This window comes from Nerophis ophidion, linkage group LG18 (genome assembly GCF_033978795.1).
Source record: "Nerophis ophidion isolate RoL-2023_Sa linkage group LG18, RoL_Noph_v1.0, whole genome shotgun sequence".
NCBI classification, from domain to species: Eukaryota; Metazoa; Chordata; class Actinopteri; order Syngnathiformes; family Syngnathidae; genus Nerophis; species Nerophis ophidion.
The window spans coordinates 18,404,574-18,424,091 of NC_084628.1; the positions used below are offsets into that span (position 1 = coordinate 18,404,574).

The window sequence follows — 19,518 nt, forward strand, 5'->3', positions numbered from 1 at the left end:
CACAGGTGTTCGCTTCCAGCTTGTAGTGATGAAGATAATGGCAACGAAGCAGTCCGGCGGCTGGTTCGCATCGGGCGGTCGCGCTCAAAGGTGGCGACCACTTGTTTTTCCGCTCGATTGACGTGTAAAAAAAAAAAAAGAAAGAAAAATGTGCCCGGTGCCTCCCGTGGGAGCCGGTGCGTGGCCGCCCGGTGGAAGCGCCATCAATTAGGGAGCGGGAAGTTCACCTCCAGCGACCCCCCACAAAAAGCCGCCTGCCATTGCACGACACATCTTTAAAGCCCTTCACGGTAGGTAGAAGCTTTATTGTTTTTTTGAATAATGCAATAGGTTCGACCTGTGAAGCTGCAATACAACACTGGTGCAATGTGCGACACATGTGGTGACCGAGTGAATGTGTGCAACTTTAGGGTCCTAACCTGAGGATGGGATTCACTTGAATACAAATAGAAATGTTGCAATATATATTTTTTGCATCTGTTTGATTAATCTAGCTTTGATCAACTGTCTTCTCCCAGAGGACACCACGGCATTGACAAGATCTTAAGTTTAAACAAGTTGAGTCATGACTTCCAGCCTCCATTGGACGGATAAACCTGTTTGTCTGCGGTGGAGCGCCTTTTAACGACTGCTCGGAGCATGACTATGCAGCCCAGGATGTTCAACCATGAGTGACAATAATGGTGTTAGAGCACCGCTGAGGTTTGACCTCTGCATCGGCGGCCCTGCAGAACACAGTCCATTCATTTCCAGTCTCTGCTCATTAGTTGACTAAGGCGGCCTCTCTGCTGCCGATTACATAATGATCACCTCTCTGTAGTGAGGAGGGGGACACTCGGCAACCGTGAAGGAGGCCCGATCACGGCGTTACATAAGGGATGTTTTTCTTCCACTTGATTGAGGCAGGCAGGCCCGTAGGAGAGAGCACCGCATTCGTCGGCCATCGGTTTACAACCAGGAATTGTTGGCCTCTCATGCACTTTGAGTGTTTAATGTTCCAAAGCGCCCAAGGACGTGTCCTGTCTCTGGTGACGGCGTGCCCTCATCAGCAGACATGCACGCCGCTTCATTTGGTCGCGGCAATAACAAATGTGCCAATAGATGGCTGGAAGGATAAACCTGCAGTTGTGTGTTTACAGTTAGGTTCCATCCATCCATCCATCCATTTTCTACCGCTTATTCCCTTTGGGATAGCGGGGGGCGCTGGTGCCTATCTCAGCTACAATCGGGCGGAAGGCGGTGTACACCCTGGACAAGTTGCAACCTCATCGCAGGGCCAACACAGATAGACACTCACACTCACATTCACCCACTAGGGCCAATTTAGTGTTGCCAATCAACCTATCCCCAGGTGCATGTCTTTGGAAGTGGGAGGAAGCCGGAGTACCCGAAAGGGAACCCACGCATTCACGGGGAGGTCATGCAAACTTCACACAGAAAGATCCCGAGCCCGGGATTGAACCCAGGACTACTCAGGACCTTCGTATTGTGAGGCAGACGCACTCACCCCTCTGCCACCGTGAAGACCGCAGTTAGGTTCCTATTGATGGAAACGTCAATAAGGACCAAAGGCAACGTGCAGATTGCCTTGGATAGAAGCGAACATGAACACATTTGAAGTCAATAGTAGGCTTTTGGCAATAGGGATCCAACGATATCATAATTCCTCGGTAAGATATTATCACGATATTGAAGCGGAACTGAAGGTTTTTGGAATTGTGCCTATCGTTAACAATTATTATGAAAGATATAATGACAAATGTATTTTTTTAATGCATTCGAAATATTAAATACATGCGATCAAAAGTCTTCGTAATTTAGAGCCTTTATTCTGTCCATAAAACCCCTTAAAATACTTCAGAATACCTCCATTAAGGTTTTGTGTATATATAAGAGATGTGCGGATAGGCAATTATATCATCCGCAACCGCATCACCAAAGTCGTCATCCACCCGCCATCCACCCGAACCAACATTTTATCAGAACCGCAACCGGCCGCCCGTTGTTCTATATCAGAGGTCGGCCACCTTTGCCACTCAAAGAGCTATTTTAACCGGTTTCACAGAGTAAAGAAGACAATGGGAGCCGCTAACGTTCTCGCGAATATCCGATGGTGTTCATCCAGATAACGAGAACAAGGGCGTGCTGAGAAGCCATTGCCTTTGACGCCTTCTACAACATGTACAAACCGTTTGCCAGTTCAGCAACATGTTATATGCAGCTTCCGTTAACATACGTACAAGATTGAAAGGCATACTGGGTGATACAGAGTACACTGATGGTTGTGATATAAACAATTTTAACACACTTACTAATATGCGCCACGCTGTGAAGCCACACCAAACAAGAATGACAAACACATTTAGGGAGAACATCCTCACAGTAACACAACACAAACACAACAAATTTTTGCTATTTTAAGAATATTTAAAAAAAATCTCACGTACCCCTTGGCATCCCTTCAAGTACAACCATTTGAGAACCACTGCCGTAGCTTACCGGCGTGAAATTGTAAACAAACGCCATCGGTGGCTCTACACCTGACATCCACTTTAATGATACAGAGTACAGTCGATACTACTATGATTACGCCGATATTTGTTTCGGCATCACAAATTTCTTAAATGTATATTATGTGTTTAAACTCAGGAAATATGTCCCTGGACACATGAGGACTTTGAATATGACCAATGTGTGATCCTGTAACTACATAGTATCGGATTGATACCTAAATTTGTGGTAGCATCCAAAACTAATGTAAAAGTATCCAAACAAAAGAAGAATTGGTGATTATTACATTTTAACAGAAGTGTAGATAGAACATGTTAAAAGAGAAAGTAAGCAGATATTAACAGTAAATGAACAAGTAGATTAATAATTCATTTTCTACTACTTTCCTTAAAAATGTTGACAAAATAATGGAATGATATTATGTTACTGCATATGTCAGCAGACTAATTAAGAGCGTTTGTTTGTCTTGTATATTCACTATTTTATTTAAGGACAAACTAGCAATGAGAAACATATGTTTAATGTACCCTAAGATAAATAAAAAAAACAAAGCCATTAATGCAATTTTTTGTGGTGCCCTTTAGTTAGAAAACTATCGAAATAATTTTAGTACCGGTACCGAAATATTGGTATCGGGACAACACTAATATATAAATGTGTTTGTGTGTGCGTGTGTAATGTAGTAACCGGCGCATTTATAATATGTAATATTTATGTATTTTGATCAATTCTTAGCATACGCAGCACTGTCATTTTCCAGAACACATCACAACGTTCGCTTTGTCCCCCACTACATCACTGATTATTACTCACAGCAGAATTCATGAGAGCAAACAAATAGAATAAAACATCACTTACTGTACAATGTCTGCTGTCATTAGAATGCCGACTGCTAGGATGTTCATCTCGTCCAATTGAGAAGAAGAATGACTCACAATCCTCGCAAAGAAAAGGGGGGTGGAACTAGCCTCTTTTTTGTCATTCTTGCCAATTTCCGGGTCTAAATTGGCTGTCATAGTGTACCGACTTGTTGGAATACGTCCTCATCCTTCTACTATCCAGGTGAGAAGCATGATTTATTATCTAAAACAGGGGTCGGGACCTTTTTTGGCTGAGAGAGCCATGAAAGCCACATTTTTTAAAGTGTGTTACCGTGAGAGCCGTATCATGTTTTAACACTGAATACAACTAAATGCATGCATTTTTTAAGTAAGACCTACATTTTTAGAGTATAACGCTTATATTTTATATCATTTTTATTCTGAAGCTAACCAATAATAAATAAAATACTTCTTTGGCAACACTAAATTGGCCCTAGTGTGTGAATGTGAGTGTGAATGTTGTCTGTCTATCTGTGTTGGCCCTGTGATGAGGTGGCGACTTGTCCAGGGTGTACACCGCCTTCTGCCCAAATGGATGGATTAAAATGCATAAGAATGTTTTATATGTTAAACGTTATTTTTAACACCGATTACTGGCGGAATTATTCATTACTAATCGTGTTAAGCAATGTCAGCTCAGATGTATTTGAGAGCCAGATGCAGTCATCAAAAGAGCCACATCTGGCTCTAGAGCCGTAGGTTCCCTATCCCTGATCTAGAATAAAGTTTGTTGAGCAAGGAAACAAGGATGCAGCTTACCATACATACTTTAATTTTCCTGAAGGAATCAATAAAGTTCTATCCATCTATCTATCTATCTATCTATCTATCTATCTATCTATCTATCTATCTATCTATCTATCTCTCGATGTCAACATAGGCACGCGATAGTTTACGTTAGCGCTTATAAAAACCACTATCACTAATATCCATCCATCCATTTTCTACCGCTTATTCCCTTTTGGGGTCGCGGGGGGCGCTGGCGCCTATCTCAGCTACAATCGAGCGGAAGGCGGTGTACACCCTGGACAAGTCACCACTTCATCGCAGGGCCAACTATCACTAATACTTGGTCAATATTCAAGTCACGAAATGTAAATTAAGTATTTTTGGCGGTTTTTGAATGTTTTTTTATTGGGTTTCATGGGCAGAATAGAGGACCTCTCATTGGCTCCACTGTAAGCAGACATTTATTTGAGTTTATTTACGAGTAATAATGCATTAAAAACATTACATCCGTCGTCATGTCTTTCATAACGATTATTCCAAAAAAAAGTACAGTTCCCATTTAAAGCCACAGTACGATATTGTGGACTTGTCCCCCCAAAAAGACTTCAAAATGCCGCAGTGTGTAAAATGAAGGGGCAGAAATGTTTAGGATAAGCACACTTACTGTGTTGCTCAAATATTGTATCATTTATTTATTACTACAAACTTAATTTTTTTGTGCAATTAACTGTGCGTAAACATCCACTGTTTCAAGCAAATATATGACAATTTAACTTCTGATAATGCAAATACTTAAGAAATTGATGTTTAGCTTTGCTAGTTTCAAATATATTTTCCGGGTGGATGTTTATCAAGTAGCTTCTAATATTTCCGCCCTTGTCCAGAGTTCGAGCTCTGCCCAGATGCTTTCCCTGAGTGGCAGTGCACTGTGAGGACTGTTAGTACGCAGACCTACGCCAAAGAGGTTATGTTTTTGCCAGGGTTTGTTTGTTAGCAACGTTACTCAAAATCTTATGGATGAACTCTGATGAAATGTTCAGGAAATGTACATAACATACAACTCCTTATCTACTCCGATTAAACTTATTCCGCATGTTTACTCCTTTTCTCCCTTTTACTGCATTCTACGCCGTAACCTTCTGGTCTTGCCCTCTGATCCCGCGCTGCGCAGAAGATTATGGGACATGAAATTTATTTTTAGACCAGCCGATGCAAAAGCGCCACAAAAAAAGTTTCCGTTTGATACCGTCGGACGTCACCGCGTTATTGTGATGATTTTGAAACCGCAATACCACGGAATCCACAATACCGGTACAACCCTACTGGGCAATATATCTGAAAACCTTATCATCATATAAGTGTTATATATCGATCGATAGGCCGGGAGATATGGCTGAAAATTGTATCACAATATACATTCTTAAATCAGTCGATATTGATAATTGATATTTTTATTTCAAATGTTAATGTAAAATATATAATGTATAATGTCACTTTATACATGTTCAAAATAAACCTCAACCAACCAACCAACCAACCAATAACCTTCCTCCGATTATAATCCCCTCAGCTATCAAGGCAGAAGGGAAAAGAAATGTCAACACAAGCATGAAAAACATCCATCCATTTTCTACCGCTTATCCCTTTCGAGGTTGCGGGTGGAGCTGGAGCCTATCTCAGCTACAATTAGGTGGAAGGCGGTGTACACCCTGGACAAGTTGCCACCTCATCGCACACAATGAAAAACATTTTTTAAATCACATTGAACACTTAACAATAACCTCTTCAAATGAAGGTGCAAACATAAGGAATACGTAAGAAATGTTTGATGAAGTGTGTCAAAATAGTGCAAAGTGTGAAAATGTAAACATAGAGAAACATGAACTACTTCAAGGATGAGCGCGGCTGAGGTGGTGTGGCCTTTGGTCTGTTTTAAAAAATCCAAAAAACTGCCGTACTGTCGAGGTGACTTTTCAAGAAGATGGCCCAACCAAACTCGATAGCTGATACTGTTACATTATTGCCTCGTTGGTGTGTTGCTGTTCCTTCCAACGAAGAAAAAAATATTAACGTTTTATCGAACACATTTTTTATTGATATTGATTACGTGTCTATCGCATTATATATTGATATCGTACCACCGTTTGTGGGATGCATTGTAATTGTCTACTAACATGCAAATAGTTTTTTTTGCGAAGGAAGCCACAAAGATCTATCCAATAAGGAAGACAGGAGGCTTTGTGGTTCTGTCCAAATGTAGTATTGTGTGATGGAGGGTCCTGCAGTGCTAATGCAATAAAGCTGCAACTCTATCCGCAGCTGTGAATCTCCTCCTCAGCCTCAGCCAAGGTAGTGGAAAGTGGTTGTGGTTGCAAAAACGTCAGCCAATGCTTTAAATCTGCCACTGAGTCTTGTAAGAAGCTACAGACATCTCCTTTTTAACACAAGCACATATTTTAATACAAGCAGGATTTATGCAGTGACCTTTTCTTATTATTTTTTTTATTTTTTTACATCAGCGTTCCTCCTTGCCACCTTGGCGTTAATTGCAGTTCATACACCCCCCTGCCCCCTCCCCCGCTGCAGGCGACTGATGACATTTTAAACGTGGCCGCCTCCATTAAACAAAGTGCTACATCCTCGTTCCCTCCTCATAGGCGTGATGCTGCAAGACGACGACGACTCATGATGGAGGAGGCTGCCAGCCGGCTGGAGCGAGACCATGTGCACAGTGTCTACGACAAGATCGCCCCCTACTTCAATGACAGCCGCTACAAGGCCTGGCCCAAGGTCCGACAGTTCCTGCTGGACCAGCCGCCGGGTAGCATCGTCGCCGACATAGGTGGGTAATTTTGAGAGCTAATTTATCACAACGTTCTAAAGTTAGATGGACAGATTATCCGATAATCTGCGCTGATATTTGATATTTTGACGTATGTCGGTATTAGGGCTGGACGATGTAGCTGGAAACTGTGTCACGATATAAGTGATTAATATATCGTTAGTGATCTAAACATAGAGAAACCTGAGAATAAATATTTTCTGCAGGTTTAGTGCCCTTGTCCTGGGAAATTGTGCTAGCTGTAAAAATTAGTGACACAACGCAAGTGAGCATGCCCACGCATACACATCAAAGCTTCCTCGGAAAAAATAACAATAGCAATTAAAGTAAAAAACGTTGATAGATTGTGGTTATGTTTAGCAGAAAACAAACCAAAACAAAATAAACTTTGATTATGCAACCATGTTTGTTCATGCAAATAAACCTTGCTTCAACACTTCCTGTCTCTTCTGACGTTGAAAAGAAAATGTATCTAACGTTTTATCGAATGCATTTTTTGATATTGATCACGTGTGTATCGGGATAAATGTATATATCAGCCTTTTTTTTATCGGTATCGGCATTTTTTTTGTGTAAACAACTACACTAGCAGATACAATATATACACGAATGGTACCAGTATTTATATATCAAAAAAAAAAACAGTGAAGTTGATTGTAACAACCCAGTGCTTAAGTACCAGCCCTTGTTTACCCTGTATGAAAAAAAAGTTCCCTTTTTGCTGCAGCCATTTTTAAAAACAATTACTTAAATAATAAAAATTACTCTCATTGTCAATTATTCTCCCCAATTGTGTTTTCATATGTAATAGGCCATTTATTTGAGTTCTTGTGAGATTTCTTGCCCGGTCTGCTTAGCTGCGTTTTGCAGCCCCCCCACCCCCCCGACTGACCATTTTCCCTCTTTCAGTGCTGATTGTCTACAGTACATCTCCCGTTTTTGCTGGGAAATCCAGTTTTTGTCCTCCTTTCCTGGCATCTTCCCGGGCTGGTCCCGCCTTGTTTGTTTTCGCTACTGCAACAATCCAGCCTCCGTCCGCAACACTCTGAGCACAGGGACCTTCATGTCTTGTAATTCAATCAAATAACGCAACAGGGATGACTGGGCGACAGAAAAAAACATCTCTTCCAAAAATACAAACATAAAATATTTTGACAACTATAGACCTGGCAGCAGCTCACACATTCTCATACTTTCTGTAACATCCAGAAAGAAATGTCAGCCAGCTGGAAAAGTGTCTCAACTTTAAGCTGTGTTTTTATTTCAATTTTCGCAATATTTTACAATATAACCTTACAATGAATCAAATTCATAAACTCCTATAACAGTGTGATTCAGTGGATGGCAAGTTCCTGTGATGTAGATATTTTTTGTTAAAGTCCAGGCAAAAAAAAATGTATTTTAAAAATCCCATATTTTTACTAGTGTACCAGGATATATACATATTTTGTAATAAATATGTTGATGCTCCCCTGACTAGCAGCAGACACACATAATAAAATGTGTGAAATTCCTCCGACGAGGTTGCTAAATCAACCACATTAGCATCGCATTAAACATTATGTCGCTACTGGTCCCATGTTTTCTAAAAACAATTTTTTAATAACAACCTAAAGCCTTTTCCAGCTGTTTACCGACTTACAGAAGTATTATTTTTGCTAACTTTTAACTGCAAATGTATATCGGCTCCAAATATCGGTCATCGGCTTTCTTGACTACTGATAATTGGTACCGGTCGATCTCTATTTAAAATGTCTTGGTCTCATGGATCGTCTGCAGGCTGCGGTAATGGCAAGTACCTCGACATCAACAAGGAGGTGTTCAAGCTGGGCTGCGATGTCTGTCGCCCCCTGGTGGACATCGCCTGGAGTCGAGGCCACGAGGTCCAGATGTGCGACGGGCTCCACTTGCCTTACAGAGATGGCTGCTTCGACGCTGTGCTCTCCATTGCAGGTGACGACTTTGATATCGTCAATGCTGCAATCAAGCAAAGTAGGGGGAAGGAAATATGTTAAGGGTTACAAAGTATGTCCGACATCTATCAGTATTAGGGCTGCAGAAATAATCACATTTTAGTCACAAATTTAGCTGCCACAAATAAATCAGGGTGATAGTCTGTGATATTAACGTTTAAATTAAGCACTTTCACAACCCGCGGCGGCTCATATTGAAGCGGCCCACGCCATAAGCCATTGTGCATGAGCACAGAGCTCCGTGACCACCTCACTGGCGAGCATTACACTTTTTCCCTGGCTGCTGTAGTCTGTCTCCTTGTTTCACTTCTGTGGAGTCCTCGACGTGCGTTAAAGACCGTTATGCACAACGCGCTGTTTTGCCTGTCTCTTTGGAGTCCCACTAGCAGGACTAGCAGCTCCCTATCATGCTAAATAAAGTTTGGAGACACTTTTCCTTCGAGTGGAATTCATGCAACCTCTGAATCTGCGCATGTCTATGAAATAAGGGAATGCAGAAATATAAATGTGCATTGAATAAATCTTTCACGTGAGTACAGTAGTTATGTTATATTTTTGTATTTCGTCATTTAAAATCAGGGATACACAGAAGTCCAAAAAACCGAAAATGAGGAAACTAATTAATGCCGGAAACCAAACATGTACCACACTATGGCCACTAAAACCCCCCACTAATCTTAAGATTTTCATTCATATTTTGCACTCAATGCATAATTGTTTAATATTGCTTAATGATATGCTTGTTTTATAAATACAAAATATGTATTGTAATAACTAAGTGTGCATTAGGGGTCACCAACCTTTTTGAAACCAAGAGCTACTTCTTGGGTACTGATTAATGCGAAGGGTATTTCTGTCTGTCATTCCGTCGTACATTTATTTTCCTTTTACGGAAGGTTTTTTGGAATTTTGATGACGTGTTTGAAATAGGTTAAAATCCAATCTGCACTTTGATAGAATATATAAAAAATTGGACCAAGCTATATTTCTAACAGGGGCTTCACGGTGGCAGAGGGGTTAGTGCGTCTGCCTCACAATACGAAGGTCCTGCAGTCCTGGGTTCAAATCCAGGCTCGGGATCTTTCTGTGTGGAGTTTGCATGTTCTCCCCGTGAATGCGTGGGTTCCCTCCGGGTGCTCCGGCTTCCTCCCACCTCCAAAGACATGCACCTGGGGATAGGTTGATTGGCAACACTAAATTGGCCCTAGTGTGTGAATGTGAGTGTGAATGTTGTCTGTCTATCTGTGTTGGCCCTACGATGAGGTGGCGACTTGTCCAGGGTGTACCCCGCCTTCCGCCCGATTGTAGCTGAGATAGGCGCCAGCGCCCCCCGCGACCCCGAAAGGGAATAAGCGGTAGAAAATGGATGGATATATTTCTAACAAAGACAAATCTTTATTTCTTCTAGATTTTCCAGAACTAAATTTTTTAAAAGAAATTCAAAAGACTTTGAAATAAGATTTAAATTTGATTCTAAAGATTTTCTAGATTTGCCATAATATTTTTTTTTTATTTTAATCATAAGTTTGAAGAAATATTTCAAATATTCTTCGTCGAAAAAACAGAAGCTAAAATGAAGAATTAAATTAAAATGTATTTATTATTCTTTACAATATTTTTTTTTTTTACTGGAACATTGATTTAAATGGTCAGGGGAAAAAAGAGGAAGGAATTTAAAAAGGTAAAAAGGTATGTGTTTAAAATTCCTAAAATTATTTTTAAGGTTGTATTTTTTCTCTAAAATTGTCTTTCTGAAAGTTATAAGAAGCAAAGTAAAAACATTTTATGAATTTATTTAAACAAGTGAAGACCAAGGTTTTAAAATATTTTCTTGGATTTTCAAATTCTATTTGAGTTTTGTCTCTCTTAGAAATAAAAAAATTCGAGCAAAGCGAGACCAGCTTGTTAGTAAATAAATACAATTTTAAAAAACTGAGGCAGCTTACTGGTAAGTGCTGCTATTTGAGCTATTTTTATAACAGGCCAGTGGGCTACTCATCCGGTCCTTACGAGTTACCTGGTGCCTGCGGGCACCGCGTTGGTGACCCCTGTTGTACATTTACAAAAAAAAAAAAAAGATAAAATACAAAAGGAACATCAGGATAGTACCAGGTTTTAGTACTATTTAACTTAACCGTTATGGGGCTCATATTTTCAGAAAGCTAAGGACCAGGGGGCAGGACATCTACATACCTTAAGTAATTCTTATTTTTTGTACATGTATTTTAAGATTTCCACTTTCCATCAAATGTATTCTACTGTATAGTCAAAAAGTCAAATTTTATGCGAGGTCTGGAGAGGAGCGCTGTGCTATTTTTAAGAACAGACTTTAAAGACACAGTCGTAATCTTCTGTATGACAGGTATGTTTTGAATAACTACTTTAAAAAATACAAATGCTTTATAAAGTATTCTGCTGCCAAAAAGTCGGCAAATACATTTTGACTACTATCCAATGGTCCTTGTGGGCCGGAGTTGACCCTAGTTAAAAAGTTCTGCGTGACGTACCTGAAGAAGCTTTAAATCTGCTTTGTCTCACCTCTAGAATTTAGTGGTGTCTTCATTCTTGTCAAGTCTATACGTATATACATCAGAGCCCAAGTATTTGCTAGGTTACCAACGATCGATGCTATATGATAATATGCTAGCCACCTGTACCGCAGCAGTAAACTGCTGCATTTTTTTCTTCTTTGGCCGTCTTCAATGCCGCGCCTTTCGCACTTAATGAGACATTCCTATAATGTGTACTTATTATTTTCGTAAATGGATTGACAACCTTGAGTATTTTATATCCTCACAAAAATGTCACAATCCGAGAGGTTTTTAATTGAGCAGTAGAAAAGTGAAGTTTCCGGGAGTCTTCCGCAGAATCGGGAAGAGTTAGCAGCTATGGAGTTCTCGTTTTGCGTAGCAGCCCAGCTCGCACTTCCCCTCCTTGAAAGGCCAGCTGCCGCCACTGCCCTCTTGATATTTCCACATTGCACATTTTGGCAGAGCGCTGATATTTTTCGGATATATTATAGTACGTCCACGTAACAAACACCTTGCCTCCACTCCAGACAATCGCGTGCTTCTTCCTTGCGACATCAAAACATTCTGTTTCGGCAGTGCTATTTCGGTGATGTTTTTTGGCCAATAGACAAATGCAATTTTAGGCCAAAATCGGTTTAAATTTCAGTGAATCACAATTTAATATATAGTGGAACCTCAATGTGCGAACTTGTTTGGTTCTTGAACACTGTTTGTAAATCAAATTCTTTTTAATAGTGAAGTTAATTCCAATGTAAGAAAAAAATTTAACAATAAATAATGGGTCTCACGGTGGCAGAGGGGTTAGTGCGCCTGCCTCACAATACGAAGGTCCTGCAGTCCTGGGTTCAAATCCAGGCTCGGGATCTTTCTGTGTGGAGTTTGCATGTTCTCCCCGTGAATGCGTGGGTTCCCTCCGGGTACTCCGGCTTCCTCCCACTTCCAAAGACATGCACCTGGGGATAGGTTGATTGGCAACACTAAAATTGGCCCTAGTGTGTGAATGTGAATGTGAGTGTGAATGTTGTCTGTCTATCTGTGTTGGCCCTGCGATGAGGTGGCGACTTGTCCAGGGTGTACCCCGCCTTCCGCCCGATTGTAGCTGAGATAGGCGCCAGCGCCCCCCGCGACCCCGAAAGGGAATAAGCGGTAGAAAATGGATGGAAAATGGATGGATAATGGGTCTCAGCCTTGACAAACGTCCATATTTTCGTGAAGGTTTGTATATTATAAACACAATATAAAGTGCAATACAGTACTGTTTTTCGAACAAACATTACAAGTCTCTTTATTAACAAGCCAAAACGACAAGCTGTACTGTCCTGTATGCGCTGCTGCCCACACAGAATTCCCTTTGGCTGCTGTAGATAACAGATGTATATAGCACTAGTACTATGTTGCATTTAAATCATTCTTTAACTATACGGCCAGGACCCATTGTTGGGCCGCCAAAAAAGTCAGTTTCTTAGCTCGGGTCCAAATGAGCCACAGCGGTTGTAAAACACTTTTACACCACTTGTGGCAGTAATGACTACAGCAAACAGAAGTCTTGAGGTAGTCATAAAGTTCTTAAGCGCAAAAATTATGACTAAAGTGGTGATGCTATATTTTCATTTGGACTTTAAGAAACATTCATTATTTAGTTGTATCTATTTTAGCACAACATACAGTAATTGTATGCACATTTATTTTTCGTCATGTATTTGAGTCCCTTCTAATGCAATATTTGGTTAGTACTTATGTTTCTAATCAGCCTGACCTAAGCCTAAGATTTATGTGTTAAATAATCTTTGTGATTAACACATAGTTTCATATAATTTGACAAGGTTGTAAACTGTAAGTAGGTCAGATCAAATTATTGAATATGATTAAAATTATGAGTAAGATTATTAATTCAGTGTTAATATTTGAATGGGCCTCTGTAGTTGAACATTTGGGCCCGGAGGTCAAAAAGGTTAGGATCCCCTGATTTAAATAACAGACTTGTGACTGGTACTGTCCAACATTTTTTTTTAAAGTAGTACAAATGCTAAGGCTTAAACAGCTTGTTCCGACTAACGTGATGTGTTAGTTAACCAGACAAATGACTGTTTCTGTCACAGTAATCCACCATTTGTCCACCAAAGAACGTCGTATCCGAGCAATAAAAGAGATGGCTCGCACGCTCCGAACGGGGGGACGCATCATGATTTATGTGTGGGCCATGGAGCAGAAGCGCCGCAAATTTGAGAAGCAGGACATCTTTGTTCCGTGGAACCCCAACCCTCTTTCGCCCTCCGCTTTCAAACCCAGAAGGAGGGCAGCGGCACAGAGCGTAAGTGAGCCTATAGACGGCGGAGACAAGCACAGGAAGGTCAGAAGCACATCCTCGGTAGCCGACGAGGAGCTCGCCAGCGCCACGCCTGCGCAGAGCACGCACAGACTCTGGTTCTTCTCCCGTTCCCTGGACTCTGTGTTCGACTTCGGAAGCTTGTCCATCTCCCGTTCTTCCTCCAGAGAGCTTAGCACTTTATCGCCCACAAGTGTGGAAAACGAGGGGTTCACGGCGGGGCTGCGGGGGCGAGGACGAGGCCTCATCAAGCAGTTCTCCAGCTTCTTCTCTCCTCCGTCCGTCATCGGTTCCGAAGAGGACGTCTTCGACTCGGGCACAGATCTGCACAAGGAGCCCAAAAGTCCCGTCGTGAAGGAGAAGCGGAGCGTATCTTTGGCGCAGGAATGCGGCTCTATGGCGCTGCCCGATCTCGTCCCTTTCCAGAGGGAGCACTTGAGGGAGGCTGACGAGGGAGGGAATGAGGAGCAGCAGGAAAGCACACCGAGTCCTCAGGTGGACGGCTCCTGCCTAAGGTACTATCACGTCTTCAGGGAGGGCGAGCTGGCCGAGCTGATCAAGAATCACGTGGAGGAACTTCACGTCCACCACACCTACTTTGATCACGCCAACTGGTGCGTGGTGGCCGAAAAAGTAGAGCCGTGGATAATCTGATTCTTATTGGGTTGTGTTCGTTCTAATGGCCTTCCTCTGAGTTTTAGCACAGTTTTTACTTCACTGGTTGGTTATGATTCCTGGAATCACCACCGTGGAGGTTTCAAGTCTTAAAAATTACTCCGTGGCTGCAACGCACGACTGTTCACTTTTTAAAATTGTCTTTGGGATCTTACATTGTGTGGACGGTGTGCAGCAGATTGTGGCGTGTTTAAAGTGTTCATTCCGGTAGAGTACGACAACACTGTCTGGTAGCAATCCACAGTAGTGTGCGTCACGGTAGTGTTTTTTTTTTAAATATCCTGCAAGAGAATCACCATCCTATTTGGACTTTAATAAGCCAAAGTTTGGAACACCTTAATGCTTTGTTTTTAAACTTTTTATTTTCGTCGTTTTATCATGAATTCTGTGTGGTTTCTAGCTGCATGTACGAGAAGATATAGTTCTCTCCAATAAACGCTCGATGTCGCCGTCTTGAGTACTCGCGTGTGGTATGTGTAGAAGTAGAACATAGCGGTGAACTGCCTCATATACTGTGAATAAACATTGCACTGTACCACAAGTATGTCGCTGCTTGACGCCAACTATTAATAGACTTTGAAAAACTTGAAACATCGAGCCAAGGAGGTGTTTTCTTTGTTTGTGTGACAAACCTGTAAATGGGTGTTTTTGTCATTTTATTAAACGTTTTTGTTCATGACATCCTTTGTTGTGTATTGCATTATTAGTAGTCAGGCTGTTCTAAATGTTAATAAGGTATTATGTAGAGTGTTAAAAGCACACTGCTATGAAAGAAAAACTGCACTTTTTGGGGGGAATTTTGCCTTTCATTCACAACCCATGTAAGACAAGAACACGTTTTTCTTTTTTTATGCATTCTAATTTGTAAAATACACTAAGTATGAGGTGACTAACAATGCAGCTAATGTAGTACACTATTGTGCACAACAATCAACAATTCTCCATTTACATCTTGTGACCTGAATATTAACCAAGTATTAGCAATATTGTTATTAGACGTGCTAACGCAAAAAAAAAATACTTTTAGTGGGACCGTGATCAGAGCTAACTAGCTCATGCAGTAACAATGGTGACATTGAGCCGGTGAGATGCTGCATTGTCTCTGAGTTGGTGAGATTCTAGATTATAAATCATGCCTCTCAACTGGATAGTAGAAGGTTGTAGCCATAAACTTAGTTGGTCAACTTTGACTTTCAAGACAGAAAAAAACACTTGTTTGCATCCACTTTTTTTACCTTTGTGAGGATTATGTGTTCGTCTTTGTGTTCTTGTCTTACAAAATGATTGTGAATGATAGGCAACATTTAAAAAACAGTGACGTTCCCCCTCACAACTGGTACAACAATCAATTAGCTGCTTTTACAAAGTAAACTGTGTGATCGCCCCTTGGTGCTCACATCTTTGTTTAAACAATAGACAAGTTTAAATTAAAGTTTGCATAAGGGTGAAATTATACAAAACCCATATGCAGGGTCATATTGAAGTTGAATTACTGCTTCAGTTATAACTCGGGGTGACTTGATCTGATATTAATCGATATTATTTTTAAAAAAACGAGTACTGGATGATTTTGGCTTGCGAGTAAAATAAATGATTTACTATAAACAGATATTCAAGCCTTCTTGCGGCGTGTTTACTTGTGCCGGACAGTTAATTAACATTAACATGTCCTCCAATAAGCACATATGGTTGGTCTTTTCTTCGACTTTAGATAAACATGGTAGACTATAGGGTACTAGGAGCTGGCAGCTACATAACTAAACATTCAATCGCACACAAACTAGACAATTACTTTGGCCACTCTGTGTCCCCCCAAAAAAACAAATTACCAATCCACTTCAATTTGAAGACAGAATACATGGGTTAAATCATTTCATAACTACCATTGTTCTCTGTTTGACTTACTTTCACTAGATCAAACCTTTTCTAACAGTCCACAATACAAAACTAAAGTATGTATGATTTGTGCTGATATCGAATTCGATCAACATCGGTATCAGTCAACACTCAAGGCTTTAATATCGGCATCGTAAAGGGAATGAAAATCTATTGGGACACCCCTCTAATTATAACGTAGGTGTGCTATTTGCAAACAACAAATGTGTAACAAGTTGTTAAAAAGATGAAACTTTCATAACTTTTTTTCAAAATGTACAAACCCCATTTTCATATGAGTTGGGAAATTGTGTTAGATGTAAATATAAACGGAATACTATGATTTGCAAATCCTTTTCAACCCATATTCAGTTGAATATGCTACAAAGACAACATATTTGATGTTCAAAGTGATAAACATTTTTTTTGTGCAAATAATTATTAACTTTAGAATTTGATGCCAGCAACATGTGACAAAGAAGTTGGGAAAGGTGGCAATAAATACTGATAAAGTTGAGAAATTCGCATCAAACACTTACTTGGAACATCCCACAGGTGTGCAGGCTAATTGGGAACAGGTGGGTGCCATGATTGGGTAAAAAAGCAGCTTCAATGAAATGCTAAGTAATTCACAAACAAGGATGGGGCGAGGGTCACCAATTTGTAGGCAAATTGTCGAACAGTTTTAGAACAACATTTCTCAATGAGCTATTGCAAGGAATTTAGGGATTTTACCATCTAAGGTCCATATCATCATCAAAAGGTTCAGATAATCTGGAGAAATAACTGCATGTAAGCAATGATATTATGAACTTTTGATCCTTCAGGCAGTACAGCATCAAAAACCGACATCAGTGTGTCAAAGATATCACCACATGGGCTCAGGAACACTTCATAAAACTACTGTCAGTAACTACAGTTGGACGCTACATCTGTAAGTGCAAGTTAAAACTCTGCTATGCAAAGCAAAACTCATTTATAAACAACACCAAGGAATGCCGCTGGCTTCGCTGGGCCCGAGCTCATCTAAGATGGACTGATGCAAAGTGGAAAAGTGTTCTGTGGTCTGACGAGTCCACATTTCAAATTATATTTGGAAACTGTGGATATGGTGTCCTCCAGAACAAAGAGGAAAATAACCATCCGGATTGTTATAGGCGTGAAGTTCAAAAGCCAGCATCTGTGATGGGATGGGGGTGTATTGGTGCCCGAGGCATGGGTAACTTACAGATCTGTGAAGGCATCATTAATGCTGAATGGTCCATACAGGTTTTGGAGCAACATATGTTGTCATCCAAGCAACGTTATTATGAACGCCCCTGCTTATTTCAGCAAGACAATGCCAAGCCATGTGTTACAACAGTGTGGTTTCGTAGAAAAAAGAGTGCAAGTACTTCCCTGGCCCGCCTGCAGTCCAGATCTGTCTCCCATGGAAAATGTGTGGCGCATTATGAAGCGTAAAATACGACTGTTGAACGACTGAAGCTCTACATAAAAACAAAATGGGAAAGAATTCTACTTTCAAAGCTTCAACAATTAGTTTCTTCAGTTCCCAAACGATTAGTTGAGTGTTGTTAAAAAGTGATGTAACACAGTGGTGAACATGCCCTTTCCCAACTACTTTGGCACGTGTTGCAGCCATGAAATTCTAAGTTAATTATTGTTTACAAAAAAAATAAAGTTTGAGTTTTAACATCAGATATATTGTCTTTGTAGTGCATTCAACTGAATATGGGTTGTAAATGATTTGCAAATCATTTTATTCTGTTTATATTTACATCTAACACAATTTCCCAACTCATAAGGAAACGGGGTTTGTAGAAAGTTGCATTCTTTATTCATTTATCTTATGATGAATGATAAATGGGTTATACTTGTATAGCTATTTTCTACTTTTAAAATGTACTCAAAGCGCTTTGACACTATTTCTACATTCACACACTGATGGCGGGAGCTGCCATGCAAGGTGCTAACCACGACCCATCAGGAGCAAAGGTGAAGTGTCTTGCTCAAGGACACAACGGATGGGACTAAGATGGTAGAAGCTGGGGATTGAACCAGGAACCCTCAGGTTGCTGGCACGACCACTCTCCCAACTGCGCCGTCCCAAGTCTTGGCATTTTCTCGTGCCATTTCCATTTTAAATATATCCATTCAACATATATGATAGTCACTTCAACTCACAATTTGGCCAGGGTATGAATAATAGACTATATTATTCATAACTGTATAAATTGTAAGACAGGATCAATCCTAAATGCTGACGATCCATTTTTAGTGCTGAGGATTTACATCCCACGCTCCCTCCAAATCTGAAACATGGAGATTGCTGAGGTAAGACACAGATAAAAAACATGTCATGTAACTACACCAATGTCTGGTTCACCTGAGTCGCCGCTCGGTGGACAATAGAGTGTCTGAGGGCCAGCTTGTCGATGTCTGGTGAGTACCCTCCCCCGATGACGGCTGCCAAGGGGATGCCTCTATTCAGCACTGTCTTCATCACGTACAGATCCCGCTCATATAGCCCTGCAGACACCACCAGAGTCCACAAAAAGAGCTACGAGTGAGGTTTGTGAGTCATTTGCGAGTCAGTCAAACCTCGGTCAGTCAGACGTAGTCTTCCCAGTTCATCTTCGCAGTGAGGGTCCACGCCGGCATCGTACAGCACCAGATCTGGCCGGAAAGACTCCAGCAACCAAGGAAGGTGAGCCTGCACTGTATTGCAAAAGGTGTCAATTGAACAATTATTTATTGCACTGTGATTGTAAGAATGTCTTCTATTACCTGTGGCGAGATACTCCTTGTCCTCTAGGCCATCCTCAACGCTGACATCGAGGTCGCCGTGTTGTTTGCGGAGAGGAAAGTTTTTCCCACAATGCACTGAGAAGGTGAAGACATATGGCTCGTCTTGGAAGATGAAAGCGGTGCCGTCACCCTGCCAGAAATGGAAAAGTGAAACATCTTGTAGGGTTAAAATGGACAAAAGTCTTGAGACATAGCCATTAAATAATCAAGCAAGGCTTTGACTTGTTAGGGGATGCTGTACATTCCGGACTATAAGCCACTACTTTTTTCCTTCACTTTGTACCCTGCGGCTTATAAGACGGTGCGGCTAATTTATGGATTTGTCTTCACTACAACCGCAATAATAAAAAATAGTAAATACACCTAG

General features: G+C 40.9%; 2 protein-coding genes across 5 annotated transcripts in view; one reads left to right on the forward strand and one right to left on the reverse strand.

The window, feature by feature from the left end:
- trmt9b (tRNA methyltransferase 9B) lies at window positions 1-15,147 on the forward strand. Its single transcript, XM_061877459.1, has 4 exons — window positions 1-290; window positions 6,779-6,963; window positions 8,743-8,916; window positions 13,567-15,147. The coding sequence occupies exons 2-4, from the start codon at window positions 6,807-6,809 to the stop codon at window positions 14,445-14,447; spliced, it is 1,212 nt and encodes a 403-aa protein (XP_061733443.1). The 5' UTR covers window positions 1-290; window positions 6,779-6,806; the 3' UTR covers window positions 14,448-15,147.
- hdac12 (histone deacetylase 12) overlaps window positions 8,203-19,518 on the reverse strand; it is a 25,246-nt gene continuing 13,930 nt past the window's right edge. For 2 of the 4 annotated variants that reach the window (XM_061877462.1, XM_061877460.1), the window contains exons 5-8: window positions 19,131-19,281; window positions 18,945-19,061; window positions 18,730-18,872; window positions 14,712-18,655 (exon numbers count right to left, since the gene is read on the reverse strand). In XM_061877462.1, the coding sequence (XP_061733446.1) occupies window positions 18,632-18,655; window positions 18,730-18,872; window positions 18,945-19,061; window positions 19,131-19,281 (435 nt within the window). In that variant the 3' untranslated portion in view covers window positions 14,712-18,631. Of the gene's footprint in view, window positions 8,941-14,711; window positions 18,656-18,729; window positions 18,873-18,944; window positions 19,062-19,130; window positions 19,282-19,518 lie in introns of those variants that run through there. The other 2 variants (XR_009802561.1, XM_061877461.1) reach the window with 2 other exon arrangements.